We start from the raw sequence: 25,910 nt of genomic DNA on the forward strand, positions 1-25,910 counted from the left end.
AGTGAGGAAAAAGCATGAGCAAAAAACGGACCAACCCAACGCAGGCCTCTGGTTTGATACGTGTCAACATTGCCGCATTACAGTATGTGACTGTCGCAAAAAATGCACTGCTTTTAGTTTGTCTGCCACCTAATCGATAACGCCGTGCTTTTATTAGTCTTTGACGTAACTGGTTGGTGATAGGAATGACAAGATGACAACTTTGATAGCCATCTTCTTATGACTATTGACTATGTCTTATCATAGTCGTATTGACCAAAAAGCTAGCTACCTATAGTTAGTTATGTCACTTGGACATGAAGCAAGGAAGCAGAAGACTGATGATCCTGTAGAAAACTACTCCAGCTTGTGCTGAGATGAACTTCAATAAAACTGTCCTCGTGACTGGGGGTTCAGGCTTTATGTGAGTAACAAATTGTACAATATGACAATCTTAAAACGTCATTGGAAAAATGAAATAACAATCACCATGTAAAGAAAAGATCAGATTGCATAACTGTCTTAACTCTTAACTGTTAGATGTTGTTATTACCACTGTTAGAACTGTTGCATATTGTCTCTACAGTGGATCCCACTTTGTCTGCTCCCTGGTCAACAGATACCCAGACTGGCACATCATGAACTTGGACAATGTGAGTCTTGTGTTGCATCCTCATATCCATATACTCAGCCATACCCATGGCATAGTAGGGTGATCGCCCTGTAACTGCAGGCACAATCAGTTGGTCACAGTGGAAAGCCATGATTGCTTCCCCATCTTTTCCTTAAAATTGGATTACATGGTCCATTTACCACATACTGTAGGAGTGTAGCTTTGCTCTTCCACTCTGACATCCCAGACACTTCCATTGTACACACACATTGACTGCATAATTATAAGGGCTTGTCACTATGATGTGGTTCTGCTGAGAAATGGCCTCATCCAGAACTTTTTCAATCCCTTACAGCTGGATTATTGTACCAATCCCAGGAGCCTGGAAAGTGTTGAAGACAGAGAGAACTACACATTTATCAGGGTGAAAACTGCCAAGTCATACACACTGTTGCGTAACCCCGCCGTAGACTATAAAGTGCCCGTGTAAATATTAATGTCAAGAGAGACTTCCAGTGCCAGTAGATATGTCACCTCTATCACGGTAAATGCAAAACACAGGCACAACACAACAATTCCTTCAGAGATTGATTCCCACAAACCCCCAATACTCATTTGTATCCTGAGATATTATTAGACAAGATATGTCATTATTTGAAATATGCTCCTTTTGTGTTAACAGGGGGACATATGCAACCCTTGCTTGGTGAACCACATCTTTGTTACAGAAAACATTGACATCGTCTTTCATTTTGCAGCAAAAACACATGTTGGTGAGAAGCAGTGCCTTTTAGTTTATTATTACACATAGTATATATTATTATTATAATTATTATATATAATTATTATTGTTATATATTATTATTATTATTATTATATATGATTATTATCATTAATATTATTAGTTTGTATTCTAAATGTGTTGTTACTACACCACCCGTGTTGGAGATAAAATCAGTCGTATAAAATCACAATAGGCAATGGCCAGTAGTTTGGCAGTGTGTGAGCCCAACGGCGCACGCTATATGGTTTGACTGAGTTCTTTCTTTGCTCTCTCTCCCAGAAACCTCCTTCATGTTCCCGTCCGTGTATCAGAGGGTGAACGTGGAAGGAACACGTGTGGTACTGAAAGGAGCTTTTGAGGCCAAGGTCGAGAAGTTAATTTACATAAGCACAGATGAAGTCTATGGAGAGAGTCTGGATGAGGTTAGTTCTATCCCTTTACTCTGATTTTCCACTGAGGGAAAGGGTAGGCCTGTGTCACTTTTTCTTTCTACAAGTTGTTGAGCATTCTTGGATCAGTTATCTGGACAAAAGTCTCTCCTGTTCCTTTGAAATTAAGGTTTCGTGATTTTGTGGATTCTGTTCAGCGCCCTTTCTTTATGCTCCTATAGAGTGTTCGGTAAAAGGAAGAGTGGTGTCATTGAAGGAGTCAATTTTCCTCTCATAGGGTGGAATCCTAACTCAAGATCTGCATGCATAACTCCGACATTCGTGTAAATCTTGCATTGATGTCAACAGGGAAATGTACGTGATGATTCAAGGCAGGATTCCACCCACAGAGACCGATCTCAAATATTTAGCCACAAGTTTGTTCACATATACTGTAGACTTAAGTTCAACTAACAAACTTTATATCTAGAATGGTTTGTTTGTGTAAAGTGTAGAGATACTGTCTCATCCTTAGTCACCCCTAACAGCTGTCTTTCACTCCAGGCATTTGAGGAAAGCAGCCCAAGGAGACCCACCAATCCATACTCTGCCTCTAAAGCAGCTGCAGAATCCCTCGTGTTGTCCTACTGGGAAAGGTACAAGGTAAATACTGTGAACAAACTGAGTACAATTATATAAATCTATTTCTACGCTCACTCATATTATACCTCAGAACATGGACCTACTGTACAGTTCCTCCTCCCTCCCTGTACGCCGATTGATATTTGTATTCTTTGTTTCAGTTTCCTGTTATTATAACAAGGAGCAATAATATCTATGGGCCCAGACAGTATATAGAGAAGGTAATCCAATATTCAAGCTCTATACATTTCGGTTGTATGTCTACCCTTTTAAGCTGTTTAAAAAATGTTTCCTGTATTTATTTTTTCAGGTCATTCCAAAATTTGTATCCCTCCTTCAAGTGAACAAAAAATGGTAATGACTGGACTGCCTTTGGGTCCTGTGTTCACAAAAGATTTTTCATGTGAATTTTAACCTTGCTCTCTGCTGCAAGGGGATAACCTTTCCCCCTTGATTTTAAGAGAGCAATATAGCACTGCTATCATTTCAGACTATGCCCCCTACATCTTATCCTCCTGCCATCTTATCCTCTTGTATAACACCTACACCGTAGATTGAAGAGCCATCTCTTCATCTTAACTGTCTTTCCTAAGGACCTCTTCATCCCCACTACCCCCCCTGTACAAGTTTCTCCCCTGTAAAATATATTTTAAATTCTTCCTTCTTCTAGCATTGTGACTGCCAATAGCCCCTGGTCCTAGCATAGATTACTTTTTCTCATGATGACTGATGGATAGATGATTCACTTACTTAAACAAATGTATTTGTTGTAAGTTGCTTTGGATAAAGGCGTCTGCTCAATGCCTAAAAATATAAAAAGAATTATGTATAAAAATGTAAACATATCCCATCCTCCTCCTTGCCACAGTACCATTCAGGGCAGAAGCCCTCAGTCTCGCCACTTCCTGTATGTGGATGATGTCACCGAGGCATTACTTACCATTCTGGAAAGGGGGGTTGTTGGGCACATCTACAACATCGGGAGCGATTTTGAGATTCCCATCATTCAGCTGGCGAGAGAGCTGATTAAAATGGTGGGTCAAGTGTGTGTGTGAGTGTATGTGTGTGAGTGTGTGTGTGAGTGTGTGTGTGAGAGAGATACATTAGTGCTTGTGTGTTTGTGCATGCATTTGTACTCCTTGTCCTTCGTTCTGGGCATCATTGCCAATGATAATGTATGTAGTCCTCCTCTGCTATTATCTGAACCACTGAAAAATATCCACTTCTCGGCAGAGTTGCACCTTATACAGTATGTGTCTGTGTGATTGTTACAGGTTAGGGATGTGCCTGACACAGATACGGACGATTGGTTGGAGTTTGTGGCTGACCGGTGAGTAAAGTATAACATCCTTACAATTTGACTGGATATAGTGTCTATGGTCCTGCTCAAATTCTTCCTCCCTCCCTGCCTTGAGTCAATCACTGATCTCAATGTACCGTCTCATATTTGTTAAATACATTTTTTTATTTTCATCAAATCTTGTCAGTTCAGCAACAACTTCAATGCAGGAATGGAGCATGCATTCTGAAAGAATAAGAACTGGGCCTGTATGACATATGTAGTGACTGTCACCTCTGACCTCCCCTCCCTAGTCCACAGGTCGACCTCAGGTACCCTGTCAACTCTGAGAAGTTGCGGAGACTGGGCTGGAAGCCTGCTGTGACCTGGGCAGAGGGCATCAGGAGGACAGGTGCATGAATTGCCATTTACTGTATAATATTGTTCTCTCACATGCATTTTAGTAGTACGAGGTGGTACACAGTGCCCTGCATAAGTAATGGGACATTTAAGCATTTCTTTCGGCTCTACATTTCAAAGGTTTGGATTTGAAATCGAACAAGTACCATGAGGTCAAAGTAGAGATTCTCAGGTTTTATTTAATGGTATTTGTGTACATATGTAACAGAGTTGAGATGGTAAACTCACTCCTCAAGTTCTTTTATATCTTTCATAGTCAAGTGGCACCAGGAGAACCCAGACTACTGGGCAGATGTCGCAGCAGAAGATGAACCAATCTGCTACGACCCTGACAACGGATCAATAAGCACACAGATCCCTGGAGAGCTGCAGGATCTACAAGGCTTTGCTGTTTGTACTAACACACTTGAACAACTTTGAGGGCTGGTGACCTCACCAGATCTATCCCAGCAGTCATTCTCAGTAACTCTGGGTGACACTTTTGTATCATTTTTGTATTTATTTTCACAAAATGTTTCTAATGACCAATGTTGAATGTATGATTATGCAACTGTTTACAGTCATTGTGAGTCAATAAAGAGAACAATAATGTAGATCCAACTGAATCTGTTACTTACTCAACAATAAAGAGCATAATAAACTTAAGGCTTTAAAAACCAAATCAAAGTCCAAAGACAGCATGGATAATTAGCTTTCTTTGCTGTCATACTGCATGTACAGTGCCTTCAGTAAGTATTCACCCCCCTGGACATTTTCCACATTTTGTTGACAACCACACTTATGCCGTTATGTAACACAAATATTTATTTGAGATTTGTTTGGTACTGATCTACACAAAACACTCCATAATGTCAAAGTAAAAATATTTTTTTCGAATTTAAAATGAAAATCTTAAATGTCTTGAGTCAATAACAATTCACCCCCTTTGCTATGACACAAATCAGGTTGTAACAACAATGTGGAAAAAGTCCAGGGGGGTTTATAACTAATAGATTGTAGCTAACATACTCAGTTGGACGGGTTGTCCACTTCAACAGCAAGGGTGGTTTAAGACTCATGGTCATTCCCTGGCAGCATTAAAGCTGACAACGGTTTGTGTTTCTCAATATGTACAGTGCCTTCGGAAAGTATTCAGACCCCTTTACTTTTTCCACATTTTGTTTTTATATTTTATTTTATGGACTCAATTTAAAATGGATTAAATTAAAAGAATTTGCCATCAATCCACAAACAACCCAGAATGACAAAGCATCAAAATTTCAGTAAATTTATTAGAATTGAAATACAGAAATACCTCATGTACATAAGTATTCAGACCCTTTGCTATGACACTCTTAAAATTAGCTAAGATGCAAAAATGTCATCAAGAAATCACTCAGTAAGTTGAATTGAGCCCATCTCAATGCAAGGATAATAGATATTAATTCCAAAATTACATGAACTTTGTTTTTATAGGGTCTCTGATTTGCATAGGAATCAATTGCACACTGTGTGGATCAGGTTGTCATTACAAATTGAGCAAATGGAGAGGAACAAAACTGAATGCGACCCTGAGGCCGGGGAGACTTACTGAGTGATTTGTTGATGACATTTTTGAATTTTAGCAAATTTTAAGAGTGTCATAGCAAAGGCTCTGAATACCTATGTACATGAGGTATTTCTGTATTTCAATTTTAATACATTTACTGAAATTTCTATTTGCTTTGTCATTCTGGGGTATTGTGTGTTAATTGATGGCAACTTCTTTTAATTTAATCCATTTTAAATTGAGTCTATAACAAAATGTGGAAAAAGTGAGGGGGTCTGAATACTTTCCGAAGGCACTGTATAACAGAGCATCCAAATAACACAAACACACAAAGTCAAGACAAAGAAAAACAGTTGGTTAAGTATTTGCAAGTCCAAACTTTTAATTTTGGTAAAATCATACAATAAATGCACAGATAAGTCTTTTCTCGTGCAGTGCACAGCCTCTAAACTAGTACATAAAGCAAATACTAACTAACGGGCAACTCATTGAGTTCAGGGGAGCGTTTGGCAATCTGAAGCCCTCCAACGTCTCCCATCAGCTACAGATTCCTATATTCACCTTTAAAATGCATTCCAATCTGTACACCCAGTCACCACCGTCTCTGTAACTGTAAGACCAATTGCTACAGTTAGCCAAACACTCCACAAAAAGAACACAGATGCCCAAATATGCAAATACAACAAGAGCAGAACCACATGTTTTTGTTTTTTTTAAGATTGCCATGTGCCAGACATTCGCTGGGGAAAGGGGTAGGAAAAAAAACTCAAAAACAAAGAAAATAAATGTAATTGGAGAGAATCTGGACACTTTTCACACTAGTACATGTTTTATTAGAAAATGGTTTTGATCATTTTTATCCAAACCTTGGCATTGGTTTGTTTCAAATTTTGATCGCCAATTTAACGTTTTATCACGGTTGATTAGACGTTGTGGCCGTGAGGCCAGTAGTAGTAGTAGTAACAGGTGTGGATTTTGATATTGAGTCCATTATGACTTTGACATTAAAAAGCTCACACTACCCCGAAAAATATAAATTTCCACGCATACCGGTGACATTCAACATTCAAGTGCCAGTGTTTTTGTACTGTCTTTTGGTCAAGTTTCTTAAACTATCACTTTAGGCTTATAAAAATAAATATTTCTCAAAAATGCTTAATAAATTACACAAACTAGCAGCAAAAGTAGAATCTAGAAATCTGTGTGCAAATAGCTAAATTCTGAGACTGCTACTGTACTAACCCCTGGTCCCAAATAAATCCTGGTTTTAAATAGTGATAACCCTTCCCCTTTCGTAAACAAGCTGCGTTTCTCACAATCTCCTCACACACAAAATTCGGAAGCTTTAAGGACACGCACTCAAGACATTTATATAAAACTAAATGTGCGATAAAATAATACCTTTTTTGTAAAACTTGATGGGCGTTAAGTAACATCACAAAGGGGCCTAGACCTAACTTCAGTAGCACCATTCAATCTTAAGTTATCACAATACTGTCAGTGCATCTGCTTCACAACCACCATCATGTCATTGTTATTCATTTAAATGTCAAGGCACGACACACTTTGAGAATATATATTTATCTATTGCACTTAAAGTTAAATGCCATTTCCTGCCAAAGTTGGGCCTTCCTCATTACAAGAGAAAGCCTGGATGCCAGCAATAGAAGTACACTGGCCAGTGATTTTACATAATACACCAAGGCAGCCCACCTTGACCCACAAAGGGAAGAATAGCTGCATTGGTTCTGTGTCAGGAATAAAGGACAGAGCACCCCGTCTTTGGCCAGGTCGCATGGGATAGACGCACCAGCCAGCGGACACTGGAAACCTCATCGCCTCTTTTTCCAGTAGTGTACCGGAAAATAAACAGCACTTCCCATCACCCCTTGCTACATATGTGTGCAGTTCTTCAGTTCGCTCATCTGTACATTACTGACCCTCTGCTGATCCCTAACCCTTGACCTACTAGCCCTATGCTCTCTGAGGGGAAGAGCTTGTGTCGTTAAACAGTTAACCCGAAAAGGTATTTTTCGGATTTGAACGCAGCTTGAAAAAGAGAAAGACGAAAATAAGGTGTAAGAGAACAACGTTTGTAATTAAATAAAAGCCTGCTGCAGAATTTCAGTTTGCTTATTTTAACTCCTTGACCAAAAAACAACAACACTTGCATGCGTATTTCGTCCCAGGATAGCCTTGACAAGCAAAGCCACCCAGGTACTGTGTGGTCCTATGGCAACCATTCGAACTTAACTTTCAATATGGCAAGTGTTGTTTGTTGAGAATTGAAATCAGTTCAATACGTTTAAGAAACATTCTATCAAAAGATTGATGGAGTTTATCCATATTTATCAATTGCCATCCTCCAAAATGGTTCAAGTAAAAAACTATATAAAAATCAAATTACTATTCACCCACTAGGCAGCTAGGATAAGTTGCTTTAACTAGCTGCCACAAAGTCAAGTCAGTTTTGCGAGTGGGATTTGAACTTCAAGCATAGAGTTGTCCAAATACCTTGCATGCATGGACTTTCCATTTCGATTTTAAACATTCCATTTCCAAATATTAAGATTGTTGAACTGGAATGACTTATTTAGTGAAGACTACCATATTCCTCTCCAGGATAGAGTGAGCGAGAAAATTTTGAACTCTTTTCTCCTTAAAATGCGCTTTGTCACACAAAGGTTTGAAAGCCTGTAGTGGAATTCTCCTATGATGGCTAAAACAGGCAGCTGGTGCTAGTTTGAGCCATCAGAATACCCTGTGACAAATTTGAAGCTCAAATGGGACGAATGACTAGCTAAAAGTCATGTCATCTCGGTGTTTGCCAAGGTTTGATTTAGTTCAAGTTTATTTTGTTTTCCTTCCAAATAAAAACAAAACAAAAACACGTTTAAACCCAAAACTCAACAAAAAACATAATTTAGTTCTTGTTGGCCAAGTTTCAGCCAGTAATGACGTTTTAAATAAAATAAAATGAAGAGAAAACAATCTAATTGTTAAAGGCACAGTACATTAACAAACAAATGATCCTCGGTTTTGTTAACAAAGAAAGAAAATGCAGTTGTAGTGAAGAAAAAACTACAAGTCCCAAGATTCTAAATTTGCTATTGTCGCTATGGGCGATCATCCAATAATTCTGGAGCCTGGCGTTGCTAGGTGTTGCTATGATACGCTCGGTGGCCTTGGCTCTCCTTCGGTCCCCCATCTCTCTCGCTCTCTCTCTCTCTCCTAGTTTCTCTCAGCTCCATTTTTGGAAAAGCGGTCAGAGAATCACAGCTGGTAATGTACTGCAGAGTCTGTTTGGAAGCTACACAGGGGTTTATATAGTCTGGCTTAGGTTACACATGTGGTTTCCATATCAGTGAGTTGGGCGTGGCGCGACCCACTGCGATCGTGGCGTGGGGGCAGGAGGAGGAAGGGTGGAGGAGGTGTATGGAGGGGGAGAGGGGGGGGGGAAATCAGGGTTGGCGGGAGTTTAGTTGCCCCACCAGTCCACCTGGGAGTGGGAGTAGTTTCCACCATAGCCATCGCTGCTGTAGAAGTTGCCAAAACCGCCTGTAGAGGGGGAAAGAGGACAGGAGGGCAGTGTAAGGCCAGGGTTTGAATTACACAATAACTATTAGGGTTGGGCTTTGACCAACCTTACTCCTTGTTTATACCGATGTCCATGTTACCATTCGCTGTATGTGAGAGTGCTCAGCAACAATGTAATTAAAACCATATTTAAGGAGGGGAACAGTCACGTATGATGCAAATATTTACATGTAGGCAAAGCAGTTTGGAAATAACGGCTGTGATCCTACATTGCTCACTATTGATATGTCCTGTAAGGACTTAGCCCATGTCTGCATAGGCGAGCGAGGGACAAAAAAAAAAGAAGACCAAAACGTTTATTTTACACCCTGCCGATGATCTAACAAGCGGACATGGACTGAAGCTGCATCACCCAATGATCTGACAGCACACATGGGACTGACGCGAGCGAGCGAGAGAAACAGAAACAAGGCGAAGAGCCGTACATCTTAATACCCCCGCTTCTGCTTCCCTGATCTGCTGAATTCAAATTAAGTCCAAAACCTAAAAAACCAAGTGAAACAGATACTGACCGCCACCAAATCCACGGTTTCCTCCATGTCCCCCGGGGTTACGTCCCCCACGGTTACCAAAACCACCAGTGCTGTTACCGCCACTACTCTGACGGTAGTCCCTGGCCCCAAAGCCACCAGAGAACCTGAGAGAGCGAAAGGCAATGAGAGAGAGAGAGAGAGAGAGGGGGGGAGGGGAAGAGAGAGACACTATCAGACTATTGAGTTAACACGTATTCTATGCTCTGTTCTATGTGATGTCATAGTAGGTGCTGTATAAGTAAGGCCGTGACCAAATGCTCATCCTGCTACCTATTACGTAGCCATTTTCAGTATGCAGGATTCAAACTACGTTTTCTTGATTTGCCTTTGCATGTACTATGATTTCACTGCACTAATCAGAAAGTAAATCCCACAGTCAGTCCCATAATTCAATGGAGCAGGTAAGGGGGGTGGGCTGTATAGAAATTGCTTTACCAACTGAGCCACAGAGGACCACAGGAACAGTAGGCACTAAATAGTGTGTCGTATGGTTAGCATGTAGTAGATACGTTTACTAAACAGTAGGCAGTGTGAGCTTTTCGGTCACAGCCTAAGGGGGTGTGTGTGTGTGTGTGTGTGTGTGTGTGTGTGTGTTTGAGTACCTCTTGGAGCGACCGCGGTTGGTGCTCTTGTGCTGGTGTTCATAGGCCAGGCTCTCCAGCCAAGAGGGCACTTCCTGTTTGGCTTCCACCAGGATGTCCAGGAGGTCTTTAGTGATGTTCCCGTTCTTATCATTGAAGAACGACGTGGCAAGACCTACACACACACACACACTTATTAAATTCAGAAGCACCCCTCCAATCAAATTCTCCCGTACACCTTTTCTGAATTAGCGTCTTGTGTGTTGAATGTACCGATACCACGATAGTGCCTAGATACAAAAAATAGTGTTCGGTCCAACACTGCTGTGCGTCCACGTTCAGTAGTACTCAATATTGTGGCTACTCAGGACTTTTATTTCTTGAATCTTACCTCCGAAGAGCTTAAGTACAGAGTGGTGAATCCTAGACATCTACCACAGGGGTGAGGCCTGTGCTGATGCTGCTCTCTCTCAGCCTAGACGCTGACAAATAAGCTATTTACATGAATTGTGTCTACCACTGAGTGCCCCATTTTTCACTGACAATGAGTGAAACGGAGACTTGGCAGCCCTGCGCGGAAAACCAGGGAAGACGTGCCGTTGCACTTAAGTCATTGTAATGAGGCAGTTTCCGCGTCTCTGCGCTGGGCATTATTCTCTCCTCTCCACCCACGAGGGGTGGAAACAAGCACCCAGACCTCACCGCAAGCAACTGTTGAAAGCGTCACAAAAGGTCGGGAACAATTAATCAGCTCCACGAAATCATTAACAGGCTGTATTGGACAAAACGTTGATATAACATCAGGCAATGATCATAAACAGAATGGCTGGTCGATAGGGAGGGCTGTGTAATTGCAACGGGGAGTGGCAGGAACCTGAGTGAGAGCGCACAACACACTTTCGGTAACAGGCTACGCAATTGGGGAGCCGGGGGGACAGCAAGAGTAAAAAGAGGGAGTCGGTTTGACGTTAATTACGGGCTGATTGATTAGGAAAACCGTGACGCCCACATCAGAATGGAAAGGCGGATTTACGTGCGAGGGGAGAGAGAGTGAGGGGTGTACAGTGCAGGTATGAAGTTAAAGAGAGATAGGCCCAGGGGTGTAGGGGGGGGCGCACCGGCACTTACTTTACGGATGAAGAACAGAGCTCGTATAAATATTTCTGTGAACAATTCCCATTAATAGTTGAACTGCACCCTGAGCTGAAACGTCGCCGCAGAGTGTAGGGGACACGATGTTCTCGGGAACAATAACGAAATGTATTTTGGGGGAGCGCGCCGGCACAAAAAGAAGTGGCGCTACACCCCTGGGTAGGCCTGGAGACGCACAGTGATCCAAGATCGCAGTCAAGCAAGCCAAAAACAGTGTGACGGATTTGCTTTGAGTTTCCCCATGCAGTGGACAACTAAGCTACATGTATACATGTAATATAAACATAATGCAGGCTTCTGCAGTACACCATTAAGTTGGGTCTATTTTTTAATGGGGTTTCTCTCTGCTGGTATCATGACACTAACCTGATATCAGTATCTTAGTTTACATTTCTGGTATCGTGACAACACCAATGTTCCTGGTATCGTGACAACACCAATGTTCCTGTGCAATCCTAGAGAGTTGTGTGTTCATCATCTTGGGTCTTCAATCTACAGGGGCTTACCCAGGTTCCCCACACGTCCAGTACGGCCGATGCGGTGAACGTACTCCTCGATGTCGCTGGGCAGGTCAAAGTTGATGACGTGCTTCACGTTGGAGATATCCAGGCCACGGGCAGCCACCTGTGCAGGAGACACAAATGGTACTTAATTGTGTGTTTTGTTGAAACTGATGTTTCGTTTGTCCTTTCCTTAAGGCAGAGTGACAAAATGTAGAACGTTTGAATCAGTTTCTCAACAGTTTCACAACTGCCCTTGATTGCTTTCCCCCCCCCGCCAAGACTGCGCATTGATTGTTTGGTTATGTTTAAATAATTTGAAAGAAAACAAAATGCCTCCTCACCGCTGTTGCCACGAGTATTGGGCAGCGTCCCGAGCGGAACTGGTGCAGAGCCTCCTCGCGGTCTCTCTGGGAACGATCGCCATGGATACTGGTGCAGGCATAGCCCTCACGGTACAGGAAATCCTCCAGGGCATCTGCTCCCTTCTTGGTTTCCACAAACACCAGCGTCAGCGAGTCCTTACCTGGGGAGGGGGGGAGGGGTTACAGCTTAACCAGGTAAGACATTCGCACCAAGTAGAAGTTGCTCAAAGGGAACAGCTTCGCTGTTCATCGTTGAAAAGATATGCGTTGTTGCAATACTGTGGGGATGAGAGCATCAACATCCAATTGGGCAACATTGGAAAGTGTGATGGTGCCCTGGTTAGGGTGGGTGACTAATGAACCAGGTTGGATCAGGGTGAGACAAGGCCAACAGAGGGAAAGCGGGAAAGGAGTAACAACAAAATGAAGCGGCCAGACAAGGATGAACGGAGCTCAACTCCTCTGTCTAATAGAACAGCAGCTTGACAACTGGGATCTAGTCTAGACGCATGATGACCCGCATCTCACGTAATCAATGAAGCAAAGGCCAAATTCTATGATAGTGCGTCCCATCCTTTCCTGCTTGAGTTGATTACAGGGCTAACATGCCTGGATTGGTGAAACCTGTGTCGAGGAAACGTCCAATCATGTTAGATCAATCATTGCACCAAGAAAGGGATGAGGAAAGCGTTGGAAGTGTCGGAACTGGGCCAAGAGCCTAAATTCCATTGGTGGATTGGAGTCACTGGCCGTTTGGATGTTTTAACATGCTGGCCATCATGCCAAAAACAGAAGCAGAGGGTAAAGCTGATGTAGCACACTAACAGGAGGAGGGGAGCAGGTGTAGGCACACAACAAAACTTTGGTCACTGATCACAAAATGATTTGTTACAATCGAACCCTCAAAACAAAAGAAATCCTTTCAAATAATATACAATAACTGACATCACAACGACAACACAGGATGGTCAAAGCTAACACCAAAACTAAAAGACCTCCATGTCTGCAAACAAATGAATGGCTAACATGGGTAACCAACTTAGGCCAAGCAAAATCAATAACATTGTAAATGATATATAGGCTTTAACATCCACTAAAGTAATAATAAATTCTTACTTACCGGGTCTCTCTATGTTTTCACCTGCATTGTCCTGAACCTCGCTTGGAATGACTTTGGATAAAACCAAACCCGGCGATAAACTTATTGCAGTTTGAAAAATCAGGCTCAACAATTCATAAGTCACATTTCAGTGGGTGGTCATGATAAGACTCATAGGAGTCAGATCAGCAAAGTCAAGTTTTAGATTTAGGGTTAGCTTCAATGGCCACTAAGAAGGGAGTCTGAGTTAAATTTAGCATGTTACAGTCATTGAAAGTTTGGTGCCAAGATAGCAGACGGTCTACCAAACCCCTCCGCTTAGGAGTATCTGGAGGTCGGTGGGGTCAGTTAATGACGACCTTCTTCCCTAGTCTTTTTTGGCAAGGTCTCAGAACGGTCAGTAGTTTGCATTCATTGGGCACAAAACGGTTTACTTGTTTTCAAACGGAAAAAGAAAAAGAAGTTAACAAAACGCATCAGCCGTGTCCCATTTCCTGCCTAATGAATGCAAACAACTAGGAAATGTAGGATAACATAATACCTAATGCAGTATTGACTATACCGGACCAACACAGCTGAATGGTTACCCATCATTTCTATCTTAAAAACAAGCTTAAACTATCCTAACACAAGATAAGCCAGATATAAATCTCCACTGCAGGGAGGTTCGATCAGTAACCATTTTAAATTCATTAAATAAAACACAACCTATTTTTTGCTTTGTAGCAGCATTTAGTTTGATCGATTCAACCAATTCCATCCTGTCATTGCAGGTTTCACTTGGCACCTAACACACCGTCAAATACATTAGCAACGGGGGCCACACCCACAGTACAGCAGTAATAGTTAGTAGCCAGCACACGCTAACAGTGAGGGGACAGGAGGGGCTGAGCAGGTGAGTTACCTGTGGCATTGAGCAGGTCCAGGAGGAAGGACCTCTTGTCACTCTCCTCCACCCACACCACCTTCTGGGTGATGTTCTCCGAGGTGGAGCCGACGCGCCCCACTGCCAAAAAGATGTACTCCTCCAGGAAGTCACGAGCCAGGATCTGAGAGTGAAAGACAGGAGAAAGTCAGATGGGCTTCAGGTGAATTTCATTAATTTCTCTCTCTTTAATTTATCGAGTCTCTTCTCGCAAAATCGAGATGTCTAAGAGTCTCGGTCACACGGTTCTGTGTGTGTGTGTGTGTGTGTGTGTGTGTGTGTGTGTGTGTGTGTTTGTACATTTCTGTCGACACCCCCACCTGGATCTCCTTGGGGAAGGTGGCGCTGAACATCATGGTCTGGCGGATGCCTTTGGGGGGCATAGTGTCCTGTTCCACAATGCGTCTGATCTGGGGCTCAAAACCCATGTCCAACATGCGGTCAGCCTCATCCAACACCAGATAGCTGACGGAAGGGAAAAGAGAGGAGGAGATCAGGCCTGCAGGCTTATATGAGATTCTGTGGTTGTGTGTTAGGGGCATGCAACCAAGGGTTTTCTTGAGGTTTGGGTGGAGACCAGTGTTTCCATGGGCCCTTTCTCAACTGTTAAAAACATGATTCCTCACATCCTCTCCTCGGTCCTCCACTTGCTTCCTACTCAAGACGCATTGGAAGAGGCTCCTCCCTCTAAGACACTCTCCTCCAATGCCTTTTGAGAAGGAGAGGACGCAAGGACTGTTAAGAGTTTCTAACAATTGAGGAAAGGAGCTGGAGTCTGGAAGGGTGAGTAGATCCACTTACTTGCAGAAGTCCAGGCCAACCTTGCCTCTTTCCATCATGTCCACCAGGCGCCCGGGTGTAGCCACCAGCAGATGGCAGCCTCTCTCCAGCTCTCTGATCTGCTGTCCGATGTCCGCCCCTCCGTACACCACACAGGGACGCACGCGCGAGCGGTAGGCAACCTAGAGAGGTAGGAGAGGAAGAGAGTGACGAGGAGAATTGAAGAGGGGGGGGGGGGGGGGGGGGGGGACACAGGGAGCGTATAAATGCGGGGTACAAAAAAAAAAGCGGGAGACAGAGAGAGAGAGCGAGAGAAGACAATGATTGTGTGTTACACTGCAGTTCCGTAATCCCAACCTTGGCTGTTTGGCAGTGAACACAAAAACACAGACAAAGAGGCAAGAGGCCCACTGCCAGACCGCAACTGGCCAGGCTGCTGCTGATGGTGGTGAGCGTATATATATTATATATACACACACACACAGCTGATGGTGTGTATGGCTGCGCGAGTGTTGCTGTTGGAGAGTGACATTGCGCTGACAGGTGTGTGTGTTGTGAAGGGGACACACGGGGGAGAGTGGCGTAGCTACCTTTCTGGCCTCCTCGTAGATCTGCAGGGCCAGTTCTCTGGTAGGAGCCAGGACCAGAGCGATGGGGAACTGCTTACGGCGGCCATATTTTCCATTGTCCTGCAGAAATAAATAAATAAATAAAAACATGGAATACTCCACTGCTGGAAGACTACCCGCTGTTAACTAAAGATGACGACATCTGTCTCCTGACTATGTGCACACAGGTGTGTTACCTGTCCTCCAGCTTTGGCAGCAGTCAGGGCCTCTCCTGGCCCCTCAGAAAACATCTGACTCAGCACAGGAAGCAGGAACGCAGCAGTCTTACCCGAGCCTGAGAGCATAACACGGTTATATACAATCCTCAATCTGCTTGCAGGCAAACAACATCCAGATGTCTCTTTGGTCATTTTCAAAAACCCTAAGTTCATATTATTGAATCCAGAAGTAAACGTTCAGCTTCCCCCCCACCCCTAGTTAAGGTTCTGACCTGTTTGGGCACAGGCCATCAGGTCCCGTTTGGACTTGATGATTGGAATGGCGTATTTCTGGACTGGAGTGGGTCGAGTGTAACGACTCAGGGCAATGTTACCCATGATGATATCTCCCATCTCCACGTCTTGGAACTGAGACACACACACACACACAAGATTCAATCAAGTGAACCCAAATCCAACACTAGTGCTTAAATCACATATCTACAAACATGTTAGAACAGTGCACGTTAGCCCTGGTCCAGAGAACTAACAGGTTTTTCCTTTTGCCTTGTACTAGAACACCTGATGCAGTAATCAAGGGCTTGATGATCAGTTAATCAGATGAATCGGGTGTCTTGGTACAGAGAGGAACAGGCCACCATGTGGGTCTCCGGGACCAGAATTGAAGAACCCCTCAAAAGTAGGCCATGCAAAAGTAATCATTTATTCAACGGACTTCATTTTCAGAAGAGTGAAGTGAGTGGAAAAAATAAAAATAACATCCAGTTTAAATACACAAGTCGGAAAAACAATCCATGGCTGTATTGATCGATGGAGCCTGAGGTTTTATAGGCTGTTAAAAATTTATCAAAGCCACAGACTTTCTGCATAGCATCAGAGTAAGCCACCACCAAAAATCTAACTAAGAGAAAAGGCATTAAACATGCAAATAGCACTTCTTTTTTTTCCCACCAAAAAAATAAAATGAAGCAGGTATTAATTTAACATTGAATCAACTTTGATACAAGGATACTTGGATCTGATCATAGCACAATTTGAACTCACACTTTCAATGTGATGGGGGCAGTTTTGGCCGGTGGCCTCAACAGGAATGTCGTCATATTTCTCAAAGTTAATTCCTGTGTTGCTTGCAGAGAACAGCTCCCTGTAGGGGAAAAAGACACAAACATGGCATGTCAGGGAAGAAAGATAGTCTTCCAGTTCATTTCAAATAACATGGGTATCGTGTGCTCAGGAAACAAAACATCACTAGGCGGAGAAGACTCACTGTTCCAGGCGCTCGTTGGAGGGAACAGGTTTTGACCAGTCCTCATCATCCCTGGAGTCTTCCACCCAGCGGCTGTTGCCACCCCCGCCGAAACCTCCGCGCTCGTACCTGACCACAACACACAACAGCATAGGGTTCAGACACGTGGAGTTAAATAGAACGGATATTCCCATTCAAAGCCGCATTCCAAGGTGGGAAACGCCAGACAAGACTCTGCATTCATTCAAGCTTCTGGACTTCACCAAACCATTAATGCCACTAGTTGGGCAGAATGCACCGAGCGGTTTTCCAGATCTAGTTGGCTCAATGATTGAGAGGGAAAGAAGCAATGCCAGTACTCATCCCTGGACAACAATGGTGGGTTGGTTTAGCTTAGGAGTGGGAGATAAAACACCAGTTTCCTTACCGTCCTCTAGACGCAGACCCGCGGTCATTGAAGAACGCAGACTTCCCCCTGTTCTGCCCGCCAAAGCTGTTGTAGGCGTCTTTAGCTGTGTTCCAGCCGCCGACATCTTTGTTCTCGTAGCCGCCGAACCCTCCCACGTTCTGCATGGGCTGGATCGGGTTGTAGGACCCGCCACCCCTGTTTCCACGGTAGCCTCCGCCCCGGCCCCTCTCCATGCGAGGGGGGCCGCGCACAAACCCGTTTCCGCCATTCATGCGGTTGTCGTGGTAACCATTCACAAACCCGTTGCTGCGTCCGCCATCCCAACCTCCTGGGGCATCTTGGGTAAAAGAAAGAAGAAGAGGAGATGGTGTTGGCACAGTCAAAAGGACAGCGTTGTGGGTGGAACCTGTGGAGAGATATTTGGACCCACTGAAATGCTCCAGGTGGAGGTTGACCATGGGCACAGGTGTAGGGTCAGCTTAGTTGTAGTGGGGTAGAGAACAGAACAAGCCAGCCACTTAGACCTTCTGGTTTCTTACATAAATATGCTATGCTGACATCCCAGACACCCACTTCTTACCGTTTGGCTGCCTCTGAAAAAAGAGATTGTGCATGTTACTAGGCCTGTTATGGCAATGCAAGTTGCTTTGTTTTGGTCAGGAGGACTTGCAATTACATATACAAACTTTTTTTCCTTTCCTCACTGAAATAATAATAATTTTAAAAAAAAGAAAGTAATCTGGGCAAGTAGTCATCAAGCCTCTAAGGAACACTCAAAGGAATTCGAGCTAAAAGCACAGCTGAGGCAAAAAACCACCCTCATAGCTCAGAGGAGGCAGCGAGAGTGAGTCATCAACCTTCTTACTCACTGTGTGAATAATGAGGAGGATCAACTCTTAATGAATAGATTTTACTACATATTTCGAGCCGCAAACAACATTTAGATGACATTCCTGTTCTCCTATATATTGGGTTCCAAACATTGAATACCCAATGGAGTCGTAGTGACACTCTAAATTAAAGTAATAACATGACTGATATACTACCTTGAGGGTAAATCAACGGTTTATTTCAAATAAAAGACCAAATTATCATGGTATCACAAAATGGTTATACGCTATGAAGTTTTTATTTTATTTATTACGGTTCAAGGGATTATGTTACACTGACATGCATAGGCAGATTGTTTGCGGATAATTTGGTGTTAAGTGCTGGGGAAATTAAAGTCTTCGGATGATGTTTGGCGCTGTAATTACTTAATGTTTGAGTTATTGCTGGTAATGGTCGTCTGTGATCGATCCAAATCGCTGCTATTGCACTGCTGCATTTTCCCTGATGCCAAAAAAAATTTTTAATTCTCCGGAGAGCGCAAAAGACCTCCCCGTCGATGGTGAAGTGACAAAAAAGATTCCATCTCTATCCAACCAGTATCTTTTAAGGAGCTCAGCGTTGCCAAATTGTGTCTAAAATATATGCATAGAATTAGGACCAAATGTGCACCACTCTCTGAATTTTCGAGCACTTATGAGAGGTTTCCTACTGAGAGGCTTGATACCTACCAGCCATGATCTTTCCTTAACAATCAGCTCACAAGCTAGGTCCCAATCAAGGGCATATCAGAGTTATGCAAGCAGCATTAATTTCATACAATAACCATCACATGGCCATACACAAAATGGAAATATAGCCATTAGGAAAGTGTGCTAGATCCCCCTCAATTCCATATGCATTAAGTTACCGTGACCTTTTCTCTGTCTGTGATGCCCGATAACGACAAATCTAAGAGGCTGTTTATGTAAGCAGGTGTGAGCGAAGGCAAACACTCTTGATGCAGGAAAAAAAGCCAGTCATGTCTTGGTTGGTTCCACCAATGAGAATTAGATTTACCCCCCCCCCCCCACCCCCAAGAGACACAATTTGAGTCTCCAGTGCCCTTGTTCAAATACATCACACTCGTTCTCCAATCCCATTAAGACCACTGTTTTAGTTAGTAATGAATTGAAACATGCATGGTGAAAAAAAAAAAGAAAGAAAGAAAAAAAGAATGCTGAAATAAAGAGAAATTGAAAACAAAATGCCAGAGCTCCCCCTCAGCCAAATAGCTGTCTAAAAAGGCACTTACAGCTCATTCCTGGTGCCATTGAGTAAGCGCTCTGTCTACCAGAGGAATACGAATTTCCTGCTGCAAGAAAAAAAACGAACAATGTCATGGGAGTGTAGTGACAAAAACCAAAGGCTTCATGATAAAGGAAAAAAATGTTGCTGCCGTTGCAAGTATTTGCCATAAAGAGCATGAGGATGGGTTTGTTGTTGAGTTCATCGATGCAATAATTTCCCCCCCGAAAAAGGACTCCAGGGTTCTATGTAAGGTACCTAACCTTCCTGTTAGATTTCATTTCAGTAGTGAAAATGCATTCATCCTGAACTTTGTCCTCGGAGGACCTGTGAAGATAAATCTGAAGCTTCCCGCCTAGTTTTTGTGTTGGGGCAATTCACTACAGCAGTGGTGAGAGCATTTGGTTGTGCAATCAATTGAGTGAAACGTTTCTGTGGGTCACTTTACACTGCGTTAAGACACCCGTGATCACCAGGGGGCGGGGTTATTTAACGGAGTCCAACTGGTACACCTCTGAGAGAGGTGGGTGGATGGGGCTGGTTGGGACTTACCATTTGAGGAAGCCTCGTTGTTCCGTAAATGAGGTGGAATGTAACGCCCTAGAGAGACAGACTTGTGAGAACAGGGGCAGCACTATTACACAAACTGACAGGCACTTTATAGGGAGCTATTGGGCGTCTTATCTTAGTCTAAGATCCCATTAATTCAATCTGAGTTAAATTAGGCTACTCTCTGTCTGTCTTCTTGACCAAACAAATAAACCAAAATATGGACTTTGCCAAATGAGGAAACTGACTGTGCTAGTGTCAGGTATGGCATTCAGTAAATGATAAAGGCACACTGAAAGAAATCAGCCCCGTTTGGGTCCCAATAGTTTAAAGTTTGCTCTGCTCGTCTCAGTTCCACAACCACCAGGACATGTCATAACTAAAAATGACCTCCAAATAATTAAATATTGAATTGGGGACTTAAAGGGACACTTCACCGATTTTTTTTTTAACCTCGAAATTGCTGTCCAGATCACGAACTCATCGACATGTGAAAACAGCTTCCAAATGCGATCCGCAGATCAAAACCTAGGTGTTGCTAGTTTGAGGATTTCACCCCCGAGTCACGTATTTGGGGTAATCACATGGTTTTGGAAAACGACGAAGGAGCTTTAGGGAGGCGTGAGGTTATCGGTTCTGAACTAGCTTCTGCCTGGTTTGTTTACGTCCATGCGCACCGCGCTACATCTGTCACTTGCGTTTACTAACATGCATCTTATCTTAGACGTGCCTCCGGGGCTGGCTGGGAGGCGCAAAGCACTACGGGCGTCGCAGGAGTTCATCATTCGGACCCCTAACAACTTGCTGCTGCGTCGGTGACAATCGGTGAAATTTTCCTTTAAGATATTTCCTAATATGGCGAGTTCTGCACAACAGATATGTACAGTACAACTCAGGTAGTCGTCAGATAACAATAAGGGTATGAAGACACCTGGGTGAAAAAAAACTTTGGGGGTTATCCAATCGTTTTAAGTGCATGTGGTGGATTCAGTCCTTTCACAACTCAGTGGCCATGAAGGGAAGGAGAAGAGGCTGAACAGGCTTCAGGCTGTTGGGACACAACCTAGATGTGGGTCTGCCCAAAGAGTAGAGATTACTTACTGCCAGTGCCACCACCCTGGCTGTCAGCAGAGGCCAAGTCTAGGACAGCAAGCTGCAAGAGAAGGACACAGTGTTAAGTATCACCTGAAACCAAACATGCATCTGCCTTACTGTAAGTTCACACAGCTCACAATTTCATCTTTTCATCGGCAAGCCTCCAGGTCTTCCGGGCAACGCAATCTGGGTGGCAGCCAATACAGCAGCTAGCTAGCGTGACATTCCCTCCCCTGTTTTGAAATCTTTTCATATATTCTGAATCGACAGATGAGATTCTGGGTTCTGAGATTAGACACACGTCTCGGATTCCCCAACATGGGTTGTCAGGCCGTTTCAAAGTGACTGTGCTCTGTAAGAAAAAGACCTGCCCCCCCCCCCCCCCACTGTCCCTTTTTTGATCCTGGGGTGATTAAGTCTCCTGCCCCAGAGGATCAAGGGCACGAACCGGTATATAGGGCTGAATGAGATCAGCCAACTAGGATGGTGCCAACCCATGAAGGGCTTTAAATGTGATTAGGGGCACTTTGAAAATCAACCCTGCCCCTTATAGAAAGCCAGGGCAGTGACTTAGGGACAGGGGTAACATGATGGCCAGTGCTATACAGTACCAGTCAGAAGTTTGGACAAGATCCATGTGTGACACGTCAGGACCATACACCATAAACCGCAGAATGCAAACATAAACAAACTGGGGACATCATTTTTGGAGACACCAGTGTTACAATGTTACCAGTCCTACTCGCTTCATCTTAGCAATCATAACATTCCTGCCTGTCTCCAAAAATAATACTTCAGACAAACATGAATGAGATCCCAGGTGGCGTCCTTGGTTGAACCCACACCCACTGTGATGTATAGCAACGCCCACTGGGTGAAATGGCATAACAGAGTCGCCATCAGACGTCACGTTTCAGAGCTCTATGCATGCGATTCTTTCACACAATAGACTATAATTTGATCGTGTGTGTATAGATGATAGAAAGCATTGCGCTTGCACAACATTGCTATTATATCAATCCTATATCTATTTGTGCTCTTGATTTGCCATTCAATTTCAGACAATACCATATCAAAACATTTTGAGTTGAGGATGGTAGCAGTCCAAGAATGTCTGCAGATTGTGAGTCAGGGCAGAATATATTAGCTAGAGAGAAGACTCTAGCTTTAATGCGTGTCAGGTGCATAGATGGTTGCATGGCCAAGAGTATATGCAATTCTCTCTAGAGCATGTTCAGGGCTAGTTTACAAGATATTACAAGCATGTTCAGGGCTAGTTTACAAGGTATTACAAGCATGTTCAGGGCTAGTTTACAAGGTATTACAAGCATGTTCAGGGCTAGTTTACAAGGTATAACAAGCATGTTCAGGGCTAGTTTACAAGGTATTGGAATCAGGAATCAATTAATGTTAAGGATGTAGGACGACTTAGTGAGGATAGCGGAAAAAGGACCAGTCAACAATTACACAACATTATGCTAATAGCTTGTAAACACCTGAATGCTAGATCAGTCATTTCTATGACTCAGAGTGAACATTGCCTGTACGTGGTAAGCTGCATGTCTGACGTGACACTCCATATCATTTCATAAAACAAGCCTGCATTCTAGTTGTAGCCCTTTGGCTAGTTAAATTGAAATCGGTAAATAAATGCCAATTATAGTAAGGTCTGCAGTCATTCTCTCAATTGTTAAGCATTGATTATTCTGGCTGCACAGCTGTAAAGAATATAGCTGTCTCCAACAGTATAGGCTAGTTATTCATTTACCAGTGATCATTGCCAAATATAAAGTACATTCTCGGGCAATTTATCTAGCTGTTAGTGCAACTTGCGATCTGTTTGACCGCTGGTGCAGTATCAGATAGCCGATAAACATGGATAGATATACTAGTGTCATGTCTCCATTTATGACAGAAAGATGTTTAATTGAGCAGAGTTGTACATTATGAGAGGACCAGAGAACGCTGCCCTTGCCCCCCAGACAGAACGTTCGCAACCTATAGTGCCATGTGATCAATAAGGAAGGAAGTGTCCATCTCACGTCTTTCCTACCAAAAGTGATTGATTTCACAGGTGATGAAATGTGTACTACAACGGCACGATTGACATGACAATTGCTTACACAACAGGATTTTGTCAACAAACGCTATTATGACAACTATTCACCGTCATATTAATGAATAATGATCATTTGCTGACTATAGTCTGGACTATTCATTGTTGAATAAATAGCTAGCTAGCGCATGTGGCTACAATCCCGTCGTTACTAACCAGCAACAAGGGCCATGGCAAAGCATACAATTACTTGACAGTGACGCAGAAGAAAATGTGTTGCTAGGCTAGCCACCTAGTAGCTTGCAAACTTAGGTATAATTTGGTACCAAGTAAGCCGACAAGTTACAGACAGTGCAATGGCACTCAAACCAGGCATAGTTAGTGAATGTTAATCAACGTAGCAAGCTAACTATTCGTATTTATTTGTGTTTTCATGATTCAGCAATGAGCATGGGGCAGTGAGATTAAAGGTAGCTATTGTCACTTAGCTACCTTAAAACCTAGCAAGCAATGAGCTCACTGTGTCAAACGCCGCATTGTTGGACGTGAAACACCGCCATCGTCACCATTATCCCCCACTACACCAGCACCACCGACCTCCATTTTAACCAGATTAGACAACACACGCACGCAGACAGTAGCTAGTTAACTAGCTAGCCAACTAGCTTGGTGTCCACGACTGCACATTTTCCAGACATGTTTTAGTCCATTTGCACAACAGTAAATGAAACAAACACAATGGCAAAATAAACTCTCACCTGCTGCTCTAGACCGTGTATATTTTCGACGGCCACATGACTCATAACTAAAGAATATTGAGGAAAAATGTTGTCGTCTAGAAAGGATTTCTTTGTTTGCCGGCTTGGTATCGTCCTGATGCGTTCCGCCTGTCTTATTTCCTCCTTGTGTTTATTGAATCGTTAGTTGGATGGTAAAGGAACAGTTTAAACACTCAGTTATTAAATATTATTGCTTATCCTTATTTTGACGTAATTAGCTAGCTACTATGTTGCTTAAGGCCGTATCTGAACTTGACTGAAGCCTTGGCTTGACTGACACCGCAAACTGATGGTGCGCGCTGTGGCGTGGTGAAGTGGGGCACTGACAGTGAGGTTTTATTGGTCGAGCCATCCGGATAAGGCTTTGCGCATATCGCGACATTTTGGCGCAAGTCCTTACCCATCATCAAAAGTCATACAAATAGCACAATGTATTACAGTAAACACAATGCAAATGTTTTTGTCATCAATATTTATTTTATGAACATATTTATTTAGCTCGCCATCCCATTCTTTATAGTAGCCTGAATACAAGGTCAATTTCCACTACTGTACATGTGTTTCTCATTCCTCATGTGACATAAGTGAGGCTACTGACAGACACTCCCAAGTTACGATTTCCGTAATAATAGGTTTATGATTATTTCGTGTACTCCTGTCTTGCCATGTGATGTGACTAGGAAAATATCATCATTGCAGGGAAACCCGTTACGTCACAAAGACACATCTGACTACGAAGATATTGTGATGTCATAATTATGAGATAGTAAGTCATAATAACAATAATTATGAGAAACATATTGCCTAAATGTATCCCAAAATGCACTTCGCATCAGGCCCTCCTCAACTTCCATATAACACACTCAATTCTACTAAGACCTTGTTGAATAAAGATCACCAGGCTTTCCATTTCATAAACATTAGGATGAATTGGACAATGGATTTACATGATTAGGGTATTTGTCTCTTCAATAGTTACCCAACCAGGCTGTGCTGATCTAGGATTTCTGTAGTGGGGCTTGCGTTACATATTTAATAATGGGTGGCTGTGAAAGGCAAGGTTTAAGATAACAAGGTGTGCATTAACATAAGGTGTTTGTTCATTTATTACCTACCTGGCATCAGATATGTTTACTAAACTATCAACAAGGATTGTAATTGCCCCCATTAACAGTGATTAATTGCATTTTCTATCTTGGACTGGACCAAAGCTTTGCATAGAATGAATGTTATTACTTGCCATGCCAATCTCTGCCAGCCAGAGATTGTTAGAGACAGTATGCCCACACATGCATATCCCCGGAGAGATCATCGAGATCCCCAAAGCCTGGATTCCTTTTTCACTATCATACGATCTGGGTTGTATTTTTTGGTTATTAAGGTAATAACATTACGGCAGTGTAATCTTCAATTTAAGGCTTAGTTTACATGTGTGCGGGATGGATAATGTGCTGTAAATGCAGAACTGTATCTCATAAGTCTGATTTACTATCGCATAATTATGATTTACCATCTCATAACTTCTAGTCAGATATATTTTTTGGGAGGTGGGATTGGGCTTCCATATTGGGAGTCTTTCTGGCCTTCTGGCTACGACAGCTGATGGAGAAACAGCAGACTGCGACACAATGAACTCCTGTCTGTAAGTGCCACAATCACAGTCCACAATCCAGTGCATTGGAGGGCAGATTCATAGCATCAGTGGCGTTTGTCCGGAAGAGAGGGAGAC

At 43.1% G+C, this 25,910-nt stretch overlaps 2 protein-coding genes across 8 annotated transcripts; one reads left to right on the top strand and one right to left on the bottom strand.

Annotated features, from left to right (window-relative positions):
• Window positions 1–139: 139 nt before the first annotated feature.
• Window positions 140–5,840, top strand: tgds (TDP-glucose 4,6-dehydratase). 2 transcript variants are annotated; one of them, XM_083684919.1, is made up of 12 exons: window positions 140–403; window positions 566–632; window positions 948–1,016; window positions 1,275–1,365; window positions 1,656–1,798; window positions 2,309–2,407; window positions 2,548–2,607; window positions 2,697–2,740; window positions 3,255–3,420; window positions 3,661–3,716; window positions 3,980–4,077; window positions 4,342–5,840. In XM_083684919.1, the coding sequence occupies exons 1-12, from the start codon at window positions 357–359 to the stop codon at window positions 4,503–4,505; spliced, it is 1,104 nt and encodes a 367-aa protein (XP_083541045.1). In that variant the 5' UTR covers window positions 140–356; the 3' UTR covers window positions 4,506–5,840. The 2 variants fall into 2 exon arrangements, with proteins under 2 accessions (XP_083541045.1, XP_083541046.1); XM_083684920.1 differs by lacking the exons at window positions 140–403; window positions 566–632 and having other exon boundaries at window positions 956–1,136.
• Window positions 5,841–5,977: 137 nt separating this feature from the next.
• On the bottom strand, window positions 5,978–24,470 carry LOC310815216 (ATP-dependent RNA helicase DDX3X-like). Of its 6 annotated transcripts, XM_083684913.1 has the most exons (19): window positions 24,161–24,470; window positions 21,353–21,404; window positions 20,255–20,302; window positions 19,710–19,769; window positions 17,606–17,924; window positions 17,200–17,307; window positions 16,977–17,076; window positions 16,205–16,340; window positions 15,951–16,048; window positions 15,736–15,834; window positions 15,167–15,327; window positions 14,686–14,830; window positions 14,345–14,489; window positions 13,462–13,512; window positions 12,321–12,502; window positions 11,983–12,100; window positions 10,346–10,499; window positions 9,723–9,847; window positions 5,978–9,171 (listed from the first exon to the last, which is right to left on the bottom strand). In XM_083684913.1, exons 1-19 carry the CDS (start codon window positions 24,203–24,205, stop codon window positions 9,092–9,094), a joined length of 2,226 nt encoding a protein of 741 aa, XP_083541039.1. In that variant the 5' UTR covers window positions 24,206–24,470; the 3' UTR covers window positions 5,978–9,091. The 6 variants fall into 6 exon arrangements, with proteins under 6 accessions (XP_083541039.1, XP_083541040.1, XP_083541042.1 ...); XM_083684914.1 differs by lacking the exon at window positions 20,255–20,302; XM_083684916.1 differs by lacking the exon at window positions 19,710–19,769.
• Window positions 24,471–25,910: the final 1,440 nt, after the last annotated feature.

This window comes from Argentina silus (assembly GCF_951799395.1).
Source record: "Argentina silus genome assembly, chromosome: 14".
Lineage (NCBI taxonomy): Eukaryota > Metazoa > Chordata > Actinopteri > Argentiniformes > Argentinidae > Argentina > Argentina silus.